This window comes from Setaria viridis, chromosome 4 (genome assembly GCF_005286985.2).
Source record: "Setaria viridis chromosome 4, Setaria_viridis_v4.0, whole genome shotgun sequence".
Taxonomy (NCBI): Eukaryota; Viridiplantae; Streptophyta; class Magnoliopsida; order Poales; family Poaceae; genus Setaria; species Setaria viridis.
Window position 1 is genome coordinate 3,032,585 of NC_048266.2, and position 13,593 is coordinate 3,046,177.

A 13,593-nucleotide genomic window follows, 5' to 3' on the forward strand; every position below is an offset into this window, starting at 1 on the left:
GTAAAGCATCAGGACATAGTGAATGCTATTAAATGTGTGAAAGCAACTAAATGCCAATTGGATGAACTTAGAAGAGAAAAGTGGAGGAAAATATTAGATGATATGCATGGATTTTGTGGCAAGAATGATATTTGCAAATTGAAAATGGAAGATGAATATATTGATCCAAAGAAGCGGAGGCATAAATTTGGAATTACGAACAAGCATTATTATTATCAAGCAGATTGTTTTAATGATGTTATTGATGGGCTACTTCAAGAGCTTGGCAGCCGCTTCAATGAGACAAGCTCTCAATTGCTTATTTGCTCAGCAGCTTTTAGTCCAAGAGACTCATTCCATGATTTTAGTATAGAAAATTTGATGAGCCTAGCAAAACTTTATCCACATTATTTTGATTATGGGAATTTGAGGAATCTTAACCACGAACTTGGCCTCTACATGTATGATGCAAGAAATGATGAAAGGTTCTCCAACCTACAAGCTGTTGCCGAGCTTTATCAAAGAATGGTGAAGACTAGAAACCACGAACGTTATCCAATGGTTTACCGACTTTTGAAGCTTGTGCTAGTGCTACCTGTTGCTACGCTACAGTTGAGAGGTGTTTCTTAGCTATGAAAATTGCGAAAACAGAATTGCGCAATCGCATTGGTCATATATATATATATATATATATATATATATATATATATATATATATATAAGCAATAGTCTTATTTGCTATTTGGAGAAAGGAAGAGTTGTTGAAAGTCACCAATAAGACCGTGGTTCATCGCTTCATGAAAATGGAAGGTCGTAGATTTGATAATGAAGATTAAAGGTAATGTATTGTATTTTTTTTCATTGGTTCATTTTTTTCTCTTAAAAAATGAAGTTGAGTCACAATCTTTGTTTGTTTTTTCAGCATTGTTACATCGCTGAGGATGCTGAAGACTTGAAGTCAAGTCAAATTGACTTAAAGTCAAGTCAAATTGATGTATTTTGCCGATGTTAATATTATTTTGTTAGTGCCACACCAAGTCATAATAAATATTGTTTGTGGAATTCTTCCATTTGATAGATAAATTTATCCCTTCTTTATTCTTGCACCCCTCCATTTCGGTCAAGCTTCGACACTGACCATGAACAAGCGAGTACGAACGGTGCCGAGTACTAGGAGTGAGATGGCCACCAGGGGACGGGCCGGCAAGTCACGGCCGCGCGAACCCTGGCGCGCGCGCGCGCGCGGCACAGGAGGGCGGCACATGCCGCACATGCATTGACGGATGCATGTGTCTGTCCTGTTAAGATGGCGTCCGACGCCGCGCTCGACCGGCTCGCCGCGCGTTCTAGATCGCCTTGGATTCTTTGATCGGCCGCTGTCACCCGCGGACACACCACCGCACCAGGGGCAGGGAGACAGCCACTGGCGATTGGGTACGCCCTGCTCGCTGTTTTTTACTACCAACAGTGTGCGCCGTGACGAGGTACTGACGTGTGTACGCGCCTGAGCGGCGCCGCAGGCAACATCAGTCAGCCATTAGTTTAAACTAATTAAAGTTTATCTTTATTCAGGATTCAGGACGTACGGGTCGGGGGCCTGTCACGTGGATCATCGCCTCGACCCGTCCTATGCGATCGGGGCCAATGATACGGTCATGCCGAAAGCATCTCCAATACAATATCATTGACGGGACGATGATGATGGGCTGCTGGACAGGTGTGTGAGTGTGTCGATGACTCGATCGATGTCGACGTCGCAGCAGGCCAGCAGTAGCTACCGGATACAGACATCGGACTCCACTAGATACTCCCTGCTCTTCGTGTGGATTCAATGATTCATCCGTTCATTCATTAATATCTAATCAGCAGGCCGAATGATTAGTATGCAGTAGAGGAAGGAGGAGTTAGGTGAGCTTCAGGTAACTGTGACGGATAGATTTTATGATGATAAAACTTCTCTCACGTATAAAGAAACTTACTTTTCTCTCTCCTTATAATAATCATGTCACATCAGCAAAATTACTAAGGTAGCATGTTATTTAATGGTCATAAAATTCTTGATGAAATCTCCACTAAAACCGACCTTAGCAATAAATCGATTTATCACACAATATACAGTTCTCGATTGTTAGGACAGTATACTGAAAGATGGACACGCGAATAGGATATCTCAGCACTTCTTGTCAAACTTCGATAGCTATTACCTATTGATCCATCCATCCACATATATCAATCAGCGTGTCCCAACAAACTGTACGGAGGTCACTGTCGTCGTCGCTGGTAGCTTCAGCGTCACGTCCGGTGTGGCATCCCCCGGGCGGCCGGTCCCCGTTTCCTTCTAGGATTTTCATTGCCGTGGTGAGGCAACTGCGTGTGCGTGCGTTTGGGTCAGCCAGGTAGCTCTAGCTAATGCTAACACTACCATTTCATCCGTGAAACTCGAAAAGAAATGTGCATTCCGCACTAATTAATGGGCCGGCCCACTCAAGTAATGCTGAACGGACGGTTTCTGCCAAAAAAAAAAGGCTCTCGGAAGGGAACACACAGAACAGAGAGTGCTGGGCTGACCGTCTAGCCTTAGCGGTCCAATATGGCCCGTCCAATCCAACCAACGGCCCATTGTCAAAAAATGCAAAGGAAAGCGGAGGAAGGCCCATCATACAAGAGCCAAGCCCGTACAACAGAAAATTTGGACCCAGTAGGCCCATATAAAACAGCCTTCAAAGCTCGGAACACCTAATCCTAACGTGGCTGCACCAGGCGGACAAAAATTCGTTGCGCTTGCTCGTGTCCACGCCAACCAAGAGAGCTGTCAAAGCCAAGCGTAATGAAACCGCTCTAAAGTCCAAACTGACCACTCGGGCCAGCGGCCAAACCGAAACCCCACACCGTGTTGGACCTGTTCGCTTCAGCTTATAAGCCGGCTGAAAAGTTGAAACGGCTGATTTATTGTGAGAGGAAAACACTATTTTGGTGGCTGATAAGCCGGCTGAACAAGCTGAAGCGAACAGCCCTTGATTTTCATGATGGTCAACAGCGCAATGCGGCCACCTAGGCCTAGGCCCCCCCGTCTCCGAATGATGGTCAGTGGATCAGACGACCAAACACACTTATCACACATCTATCCATCGCTGACGCCGCAGCTCGTACGCTCGGTAGGGAAAAGGAAAACAAAAGAAAGACTATAGCTAGGTAATGCTTTGCTTGTAAGCGCTGCGATCGCAATTCCCGCGTGATTAGCTGACCCAAACCACTCGACATCATCCAACCCAATCCACCCCGCCTGCCCGCCCGCCGCCACTTGCCGCGGAACCCGCCCCTCCAGGCTAAACTAATCCCCCCCAACCGTGCCGAGTCAACAGCCAAGTGGTTAGTTAGTCTTAGCGGCTTATCCCCAGCGCGATCGAGCTCATCCCATCCGTTCCCAGGCCACGATTCCCGGCCACACGCCCGCGTCTCCCGGGCGGCCGGCGCTGCGAGTTTTTTTCACCCGGCCGGTGCGGTGCAAAGGCAACAACCGAGCGCCCCGCAGCCCGCAGGCAAAGGCAACCGAGCGCCGCGGTTGCCGGGGTAGAATGCGGTGAGGCGAGGTGACCGCGCGCGCATGCAGCAGGGACGAGCAACTACCGCTTCAAATCAAAGCCGCGTGGAATAACCAAGGCGGGGTCAAAGCCAGCTCCCGTTTTTCAGCCAGCTCGGGGCCAATGGCGGCCGGGCACGTGGCGGGACTCGGGTCACGGCCGCGCTTAATTTAGCCACCGCCTTCGTTCCCTCCCTCTCGTGCCGGTTCTTCTCCCGGGGGCCCAGTGGGATTGTTTGGAGATCAGAGATGGATTGCTGATCAAGGGACGGGGGGATTAGGGGTTGGTTGCGCAATGGCGATGATGATGAATTGGTGATGGGACGTCCGGGTGCGCGGCTTTGTTTGTTGTTTTCGGGTAGGGGAGCTAGAGTCTGCACGAGCAGTTGCAGGGACCTGCCGCTGCCTGCCGCAACCGAACCATGCATGATTAGCGAGGCTGTCCGGTCCTCTCCTCAGCTAGGCCCCGAACAAAACGGAACAGCGTACTGTGCACCGTAGGTGCTGCCAACAACTGCGGGCCCGGAGGGGATGCTGACTGGGGGGCCCACCCAGCACAGCGACGGCGCGGCCGAAACCTGGTCAGACAGGCAGACACAGAGGGAGAGCAGCCGTCGGCTCGACTCACGCCGTGACAGGGGAAAACAGGATCATATTTTTGGCTATACGTGTGAAGCAATATTGTTGGCTACCTTTTATATGCAACGTCGTCCCAATAAGCATGTCTATTTCGACTAAACTTATTTTCATATTGCTAATTATGGTAAATGCCCTACCATTTTTAAAAAATACACATCATAAATAACTATCCCGACATATTAAATTAGCAGCTTACTATAAATAGTTACAAAATTCTATAATTTGCAACTCAATAAAGTGGTTTCGCGCGAGACTATAACACACGGAAAAACCGCATGTCAATGTGTTCCGCCCAACTAAATCCATCCATCCAGCCCAAAAACACTAAAAAAAAAAGGATGCCTTCAGAAATAAACAAAAAGAGGGGGTACTGATAAGTAAAAAGGGCTGAAGCAAGCACCAACTGCCGTGGCTTTCCTTTATCAAAAAAAAAAAAAATGCCGTGGCTTTCCGGCTAGCGCTGCGCTGCACTGCACCCGCTGGCTGAGCGTCAGAAATTCAGCAGTCCAACGCGTCTTCCAGTCTTCGCCCCTGGCAAGCAAGACCGCAAAAGCCACTCCTTTTTCTCCTCCGCCCAAACCGCCCGCCTCCTCTCCTCCTCTTCCTCCTCCCCAGTCCCCTCCCCTCTCCTCACCCGAGTCACCTCCGCGCTTTCCTCCTCCAGAAGTCCCCGCACCGGCGGCTTCACTGCTGCGCTCATCGCAATTCCGATCCTCTTCTCCCTGGTAAGTGTTCAGTCTGCTTCTCCCCCCTTGGCGCTCCTACTTTCAGTACCACCGTGATCTTTCGATAGCGATTCACTGCACGTGTATGACCCTGCTACATGCTTTCCGTCTGCTCCGTCTTGCCTCTGTTCTTCGCGACCGCCTCTGTTCTAGATGGGGTTTTGGTCGCCCGTGGGGCGTGCGCTCTGTTGCGGCATGGTGATTGCCGTTTCTTAGTTGGGGTTTATTAGTTGTGCTGCGAAGGGGCAGGAACAATGCCAGAGATGGTCCAGATGGAGATGGACGGTCGCTTGGGGTTGATTGATGCGGGCATAATGTTCCGATCGTGGTTCGTTTTCTTTGTTCGTGATGTTTTTCCTAGTTCTCAAAACTTCGTAGTAGATGGATAAGGATGGTTATCTTCCCAACTGAAAATTATATCTTCTTGTTCATAGGACCTGTTCTTCTCTGCTTAAATTTGCAGTATCTGTTAAATCTTAGGGGGAGAGAATGGAAAGGGGAACACAAGAAGCGATTTTGTGGTCTCCGATTATGAATAAGGGTGTTGTGTCATGAATTTTTACTGTATGTGAGAGGAATTACAGTTTAGTTGTATAACGCGTGATGTCAGCCACTCTTGTTTGTATGTCTCGGTTTATTGGCTGACAGCGTTCTGTTTCTCAGTAGCCAGAAGACATAAATGCTTCTTGATAGCCTAGTTATGAGTTTTCATGGTGGACATTCAGGGGCTTTAAAGTGTTACTGTAGTGTCAGAGATAAATGATTATTGTGCCAGTTTAACTTTCTCTGACTACTGATCGACGAGAAAATAAACTGGTATGAGTATATAGCAGAATGTGAAGTACCATTTGAGCAATTGAGGGTAGCAAAAGTTGGCCTATACATTCAGTGGGTTCAATCATAAGCTCGTATATATTCAGTCGTGTCAGTGAGACAGTAACAAAATGAATGGTAATAATGCCTAATTATCGTTTTATTGTAATGAGTGAATGTCTGAGTCAGTAGTCACTTGTTGCTTTGTTCCAAGGGAATCGATGTCTAATTGACTGCAGAACAGAGCAGGGAAGTTGTGTTCACTTGGCACCACGATCAAAGAACAATTTATTTAACATGATTGCTGAAACCGCAATTATGCTTTTACTTGTCATATAGTATCTGTTTTATAATGAAGAATTGTATTCCTCTGTTCCTCTTTCCTAATAGTAATGAAGTACTATGTGCTTGATTTGACTGTTCATCCAAACTTTTCATGCTCCAATGGAAAAATTCCAAAATATTGAAGAATTCAATCACCCATCCATAGGTATGCTTGACTGTCATGAACATGACAGTGACGTGTGCTGAGGACCTTAGGGGCTTTGAGGGGCACCTGTCAACTGTATGCAAAAAACACGAGAGAATTCAAATTATTCAGGCATATTTTAATATACTAGCTTCCTTGAGTGGTTAACGCATGTGCCCATAATATGTTTTCTTCAAGATCTTTAAGCTCCCAAGGAACATTTGATTATATCTTTGCATTATTGGTCCATGCATGCAATCTGTGAATAGCTGACAGCTGTTCTTTTAGCATCATTATGTGCTGCCTTTGTATAAAAGGAAATATTCTGGCAATCTAAGATTGTCTTTCATAATTAACTGATTTTTTTTCTCTTTTTGAATGTAGGCATGACCAGCTTGTCAACTGTGGATACTTTAAGTCTCTAGAAGCCATTTTATAAAGAACATTTTGTTGCGACTAGCATTAGTGTTGATTAACATGGACTATTCTGCTGGTTCCTACTTCTCAACATGGCCTGTCAATTCTGCCTCTGAGGGCTACAGTTTGGCTGATGGTTCAGTGGAATCATTTGGAGGAGAAGGAAGCATGACACCTTCAAGCTATTTCATGACAGCTAGATCAGATCACAATTTAAAATTCAGTGGGCATGAACAGGATTCCGCTATGCTTACAAATGAACGATTGACCTATACGGGTGCTGGACATGCTGATCTGTTACCTGGTGAGCTTCTATCTAGGGATAAGCTTCCTGAAAATCTTCTGGAGCTGCAACGACTGGAGAACAATGGCAATCTGCAGAGTAATTTAGTGAACCCAGGGGTACTAAAGCGCACTTCAACACCGGGAGGGTTTCATCAGCAACTGAATACAAGCCTTTCAGAAATGCCTCATGCCTTATCCAGTTCAATTGATAGTAACAGCAGTGAAGTTTCTGCTTTTCTCGCTGATATCAATGCTGTTTCTTCAGCATCAACCTTGTGTCCCACATTCCAAAATCATCCTTCATTCATGGAACCAATGAATCTAGAAGCTTTCAGTTTTCAAGGGGCACAAAGTGATGCTATTTTGAACAAAACAAGCCATCCCAATGGGAATATCTCAGTATTTGACAACGCCGCCTTGGCATCACCACAGGTAATGCTCACTACAGAAATGGCTTTTTCTTTAAAAGGGAAAAACATACATATACAACTGCTACCTTACCTATCTCATTCAGTTAATTTTGGGTTCTTTTCGTAATACAGGATAGCAAAGAGTTCATCAGTTGCAGGCTTCCCTCGTTTGCTAATGTCCAGGAAACAAGCGTAGTTGCCAGTGGTTTCAAGATTCATAAGCAGGTTTCATTTTCAAACAGTGCCACTAAAGAACAGTATCTCAACTGCATCTTACAATTCATTTGAACTGTACCAGTAACTCAACTTCCACACTGCAGGAGCAAAATCCAATGTGTAATGTGCCTATCCCTACTTTCACTGCTCGTAACCAGATGACAGTCACCACAACACAAGGAGCACAGGTTCCTCAAAAGGTTTTTGCCTTTACTCTTAGAAAAAATAAACATTATCCTCAGTCACTGTATTCCTTTTGTGCTGCCTTTATCAGATTGTACCTGACATGGTGTTCCTATTTGCCAATGTTTAGATGCCTTCATGGGTCAATGAAAATAAAAGTGAGTGTCCTGTTAGCCGTCCTCCTGATGTGCAAAACCAAGCAAATTCAGCTGCAAATGGTGTTGGTGTGAAGCCAAGAGTAAGGGCTCGTCGAGGACAGGCAACTGATCCTCACAGTATTGCTGAACGGGTGAGTTCTTTAATGAAATCACACCTCAGGACAAATTGAAAAGATATGTAATATTTTTGAATTGTTTGTTTTGCTCGCTATCTGTAGCTTAAATTTGTAACTGCAATTTCTTATTTTGCTGCAGCTTCGCAGGGAAAAAATTTCAGACAGGATGAAAAATCTGCAAGACCTTGTCCCTAATTCCAATAAGGTACATTTTTTGTTTTTGTTGAACTTGCCATTAATTTTCAGATTGCAACTACAATTGAAGTTATTAGAATTAGTCATTGAGCTAATACTATGTTCTTAATACAATGACACACAACTGTCTTGCGTGTTAAAAGAAAAATCCACAGAGTAAGACAATAGAAGTAAGCAACTATTGAATTCCAGGTGCTTTCTGGAGTACATAGTTTCAAGTCTGTAATTCTACAAACATACTGGATCTAACTTTTGATCTGTTCAGGCCAACAATAGTCATTACCTGTTTCTGTTTAGCCATTAGTTCAATCCAATGTGGTGCAGCTTGAAAGAAATAGATGTTTAGGGCATGTTTATATTTGTTGTATTTCATTGGAGTTGAACTAAATGCTACATTCCAACAAAATACCACCATTCAAACTCCCTGTTGCTATTGATGCAGAACTTGTTTAATATGGATTAAATAACATACCAAAGAATATGACAGTTTACCTTTTGCTTCGAAAATAATTGTTGAATAAAATAACGTGACAAATCTTTTTTTGATGCAAGCAGGCAGACAAGGCATCCATGCTGGATGAAATAATTGATTATGTGAAATTTCTTCAGCTTCAGGTCAAGGTATGGTTGTGATTGTGAACAGATGTTTGAAACAAGCACTGGTAGCTTTGCCATTTCCAGATGATGAACATTCTTCTTTCCTATTGCTTGATTTCAGGTCTTGAGCATGAGTAGGCTTGGAGCTCCTGGAGCAGTGCTTCCCCTTCTCGCAGAATCCCAAACTGAGGTGCCGAACCTTTTTATTTTCTACAACTTCCATGAATCCTTGCATTCTTGTTCTATAATTGCTACTACAGACTTAACATCTTTTCATTTGCATATCAAATTGCACTGCCTCAAATAACTTGCGCTATGAACAGTTCTATAGTTCCACTTGCATTGTAGTTGCATTTGATATAGATTTGCCTTCTGATTTTTCATTGGGATACCAGTAATTCACTCAAATCCACTCATCCATGCACTGCCATGACTCATGTAGGGTTGCCATGGTCAACCTCTGTCAGCTGCAACCAATGCACAAGGACTGCTGGACACACAAGACTTGGAAGATGCCTTAGCCTTCGAGGAAGAGGTGGTCAAGCTGATGGAAACAAGCATCACGAGCGCAATGCAGTACCTTCAGAACAAGGGCCTCTGCCTGATGCCAGTTGCTCTCGCTTCCGCCATATCCACCCAGAAAGGCGCGTCCGGTGCTGCGACCCCTCATGAACGGTGAAGTGAAGACACATGCTCCTCCCATCAGCATGAGGAAACAACTGCTGGAGACAAAACTCAGCGGCTGAAGACGCGAGTATACCCCATGGAGTACAAAGATAGGAAGTTAGTCTGACCAAATTCCAGTTCATGGCTTAATCTACTAATCTGCTTCTAAGAACCTGCTACACATCAGTTGATGTGTAATTTTCCCCTTTCTGCTGTTCTTCTTTTTTGGCCGTATTGCATCAGGGACTCAGGGTGCACAGGGACAGGGGATAGTTGCTGTTTGGAAAGTTTGTATCTGGATCTACCAAGTTTCTCTTTTGTGCATACAAAATGCGAAATCTACCGGTTCAGTTTTGCTATGTGACAACTGTGACCAGACATATCCGAAGTGCGTGTTGGTGGTTGCTGCAGGTGATCATGTGCTACCATGAATCTTCAGAGCCATCATAAGGTGGTGACTGGTGAGCGACACACAGAACAACGGGACCAGACTGATTTTGTGCCGGTACGTGTGGGTTCCTTGCCAATGTGAGTTCTTGGCCGGCTTTCACTCTCGGTTTGTTAGGTGTAGCCATCTGCCATCAGTTCCAAATGATGTGATGTAAAGTTTTGGCAGCGAACGCTTGGTTTTCCAGGAATCTTGTCCTGGAAAATGATGGCGTCTGGCTTGGTGCGCACCTGTTGAGTGATGATGGACTTGCAATGAGGAACCCATGTGATGCTCAGAATCGACGCCTGCAGACTGCAGGGTAGTGAATGCCTGAATGGTGATCAAGGCATAGAGGCACTGATGAGTGATGACTGATCAGCTTACTGAAACAGTGAACAAGTTTTTTTTTGAGGGCACCCCGTCAGTCAGAAAGGTTAAGGCGCCAGACCGAGCCTGACATGACACGTCAGCCAACATGTCCTGACAAGAGCATGAAAGATTAAGACCATTTCCTGTGATGGTGTCACGGCTACTCGTAGCGTCGCAGGCATGTAGCAGCTAGCATCCGATTATTGAAGCTGAGCTGCCAGCCAGCATGATAAAGACATGCCTCAAGTCATCAGGAGTGAGTGCATTTCTTTTTCTCAATAAAAACTACCAAGTTTCTTGCTGAACAATGTAGAACAGTTCTGCAAAACTGGCCACCATACATAAAATCAGTTTGTGGGTGTTGTTATAGGAGACGAGATAAGTAGATAACACAACTTGTCTCAGATGCTTAGCTGATGATCTGGGCTGTTTCGTTCTCCACGATGAAGCTTAACCCCCATCTCTCAAGCTTATAAATTCTGTTGGAGAAGCAATTTGTTGTTAACCAGATTGAGGAAGAAGAAGAAGAGTAGAGGAGGGCATTGGAGGTCACTTTCAAAGTTCCAATCACTTGTCTCTCCTAATAAGTCAAAAAACTATTTGCCACTACGTGGAGTGTCTCCCAACCGACCAGAAGCTACAGCATTAGACAGTCCTAAAGCCAAACAACATCTTTTTCTTTTCATGTAAATCGGCATAAACCATAGAATTGTAGGGCTGTAGCCAACTATGTCAAATAACTTTTCATGTTTGACATGCCTCAACGTTTGTTTGTGACCAAGAAAATGCAGAGGTCCTCAAAGTGAAAAAGGTTTGCCAGTTTGCCACACCCTTCGCTTTGATCATTGGCCGTTGAAAATTGGATGGCCAAGCAATTGTTTACTGAGTCCACGTCACCAGATAGGATATCCAAGTGGTCATTGGTGCCTGGTCGATTAAGGAAAAAAAAAGCATTAACATACTATGATGATAATGTCTATGAGGTCAAGGTCGGGGCCCACGAAACGCAACGAGGCAAGATGTGTCATGCGGCGACAAAAAAACCATTAGCTGCTTAGATTACTCTTCCGAGGGTACAATGTTGAGGTCTAAACGAAAATACACTCTTATTGCACTTATAAGTAACACCTTCCTTATTGAGTCGTACAATAAAGTAATGGACCTTCCTCTACCCTGTCCATTTCCTATAAATGCATTCTTTTCAGCATAGTGGAGGCCCCGACACCTTTCTTCTCACCAGAGCCCAAATCAATGGCAGTCAGGAGCTCTTGGTATCACCACCCTTCTTCCACCATGGCCATGATCAGTCCAAGATTTGGCACAAGGAGTCCAGCCTTAAGGCTCAGCACCTCTGCTCATGGCAGTAGTTCTTCATCACACTTCTCCTTTGCTGCTGCAACAGACAACAAGAAGGTATGCACATGCACATAGAGTAGAACATGATCGAGGGAGGTATGCAAGTATGCAACTAGGGGCTCTGGTTCAGCTGTTCTGATTTGTTTTACAAATTGGTAGGTGTTTGAAGATCAGTTGAGAGGCATAGTATGCTACAAAGATGAGAAGGGGGAGATGATCTGCGAAGGGTACGACGAAGGCCCCAGGCTTGGAATGCAGTTGCTGGAGAAGGCCTGCTTCCCATGGTAAGAATCTGAATTCTGAACACTGCTTCTTCATACTTCGTATGTTGGCAAGAGTGTTGTCTGATTAGATATTCTACTGTCCTTCTTATGTTGTGAAATTGTAGGCCTGTGGGAGTTCAGGTCACTGATTTCATCCAGCTTACAACGCTCCCTGTTTTTCAAGAGTGATCACAAGAGCCAGCTCTGAACATGGAGCTGATCATGTAAGCATAGTTATCTAGACTCTAGAGTGATGATGTGTAAAAATAACTGCAAAGGTGTAGCACTTGGTTGCTTATATGGCTCCTCCTGTTCCATTCCCCTCTAGCTCAAAAGGGGATGGAGCAGGGGAATTGAAGCCGTGTATTGAAGATATGGCATTGCAGTAGCACGGTAGACTGAACATATATAGTTTGGTTCATTTATCTTCCCAATTTACATATATAGTTTCTGCAAGGATGAGATGGTATGTACCCTACTTTTGTTGGTACAAAGCGAGCAAAAGAGATCTGAATAATCAGAGCATGGCCACATGTCCACATGAGAGTTGCAGATGATCATGTTCCCTCATCTGACAGAGCGGAACTCTTGTTTGTCCAATGCATCTGAGCCAGCAATAACATCGTTAAACAATGGAAATGCACACACAAAAAGAAACCATTTGATATGGTCAACATACTGCAGTCTGTTGTTAATGCAACTCTCATGTCTCATGTGGACATGTGTGGTCTTGAAGCTGAAGGGCCTTTGTGCATGTCGACATCACCAGAGGCACAGCCATCTCAGTATCCTTTGATACCTTGTCAACATCAGTTATGAGCTTAAAGAAGATAGTCTCTTGGGCTCTTGGCCTTTAGCAAAGATTTTACTTTCCTAACTTTGCAGGAACCCCATCTTTGAGTATCCCAAATTCTTAATTTGGAGGAGAATTTCATGAGTAAACAGTTCGAACTTTAAGCGAAATTCCTAATATGAGGAGAGAGGACCATGAGGTACAAACAGACAGGGCATGATGACTTTGCAATTCCAACACAGACGAGTCTAAGCACAGCAGAGGACAGGGGCGGACCTAGGAAAAAGAGAGCAACAAGATTAAGAAAGATTTAACATGGTGAAATTTGCTAATTACTACAGCATCAAAAAATTGAGCGAGGGCCTGTGCCCTCACTCCCCTCAACGTAGGCTCCCCTGAGGGTGGAAGTGTGGCATAGGGTGAGCACTAGCTGGCAGAAAAACTCAAGGCTCGTGAGCCGACTTAGCTCGTTGATGGAGGTTCGTCTCGGCTCGACTCAGCTCTACTTCTTAAACAAGCCAAACCTTGATTTCAACTCATTTTCTTAATGCTCGTGAGGTGTTCGATTAACTCATGAGGCTGAATAATTATAATAATACCAAAATTTTATCTTATTATTATTATTATTATTATTTGGCTAAAATAAATTTGCTATTCAACTTTTAAGTCAAATATGGTAGTAATTAAGTCTGTTTTAAGTCTCCAAACGCCTATGTCATTTTAATTTATTGACTTATGTTCAATATTTTTATATATTATAAACATGATTAAATTATTATATATTACTATATTAGTTAACATCTCATTTGACCTTAATATTAATGTTGAACAATACTCAGCTCATGAGTCGAATGAGCCGGCTCGAACTTTGCTAACAAACCGAATCAAACTTAATTTTTAGCTTGTAATCCTTAATGAGCCCAGCTGAGCTAGC

General features: G+C 44.3%; 2 protein-coding genes and 1 pseudogene across 2 annotated transcripts; all 3 read left to right on the forward strand.

Moving 5' to 3' along the window:
* LOC140222485 (uncharacterized) lies at positions 1-701 on the forward strand (annotated as a pseudogene).
* A 4,014-nt stretch (positions 702-4,715) lies between these two features.
* On the forward strand, positions 4,716-9,807 carry LOC117852776 (uncharacterized). Its single transcript, XM_034735025.2, has 9 exons — positions 4,716-4,923; positions 6,590-7,339; positions 7,450-7,542; positions 7,638-7,733; positions 7,847-8,005; positions 8,130-8,195; positions 8,741-8,806; positions 8,904-8,972; positions 9,225-9,807. Exons 2-9 carry the CDS (start codon positions 6,683-6,685, stop codon positions 9,459-9,461), a joined length of 1,443 nt encoding a protein of 480 aa, XP_034590916.1. The 5' UTR covers positions 4,716-4,923; positions 6,590-6,682; the 3' UTR covers positions 9,462-9,807.
* A 1,577-nt stretch (positions 9,808-11,384) lies between these two features.
* On the forward strand, positions 11,385-12,287 carry LOC117852777 (uncharacterized). The gene is made up of 3 exons (XM_034735026.2): positions 11,385-11,660; positions 11,763-11,887; positions 11,992-12,287. The coding sequence occupies exons 1-3, from the start codon at positions 11,499-11,501 to the stop codon at positions 12,053-12,055; spliced, it is 351 nt and encodes a 116-aa protein (XP_034590917.1). The 5' UTR covers positions 11,385-11,498; the 3' UTR covers positions 12,056-12,287.
* Positions 12,288-13,593: the final 1,306 nt, after the last annotated feature.

Bases quoted from the DNA above. Each gene is read 5' to 3' on its own strand.
- LOC117852777 (XM_034735026.2), top strand. From the start codon at position 11,499: ATGGCAGTCAGGAGCTCTTGGTATCACCACCCTTCTTCCACCATGGCC. The intron at 11,661-11,762 runs GTATGCACATGC...ACAAATTGGTAG, and splicing joins CTGCAACAGACAACAAGAAG to GTGTTTGAAGATCAGTTGAG. The intron at 11,888-11,991 runs GTAAGAATCTGA...GTGAAATTGTAG, and splicing joins GAGAAGGCCTGCTTCCCATG to GCCTGTGGGAGTTCAGGTCA.
- LOC117852776 (XM_034735025.2), top strand. From the start codon at position 6,683: ATGGACTATTCTGCTGGTTCCTACTTCTCAACATGGCCTGTCAATTCT. The intron at 7,543-7,637 runs GTTTCATTTTCA...TCCACACTGCAG, and splicing joins GTTTCAAGATTCATAAGCAG to GAGCAAAATCCAATGTGTAA. The intron at 8,196-8,740 runs GTACATTTTTTG...TGATGCAAGCAG, and splicing joins TTGTCCCTAATTCCAATAAG to GCAGACAAGGCATCCATGCT.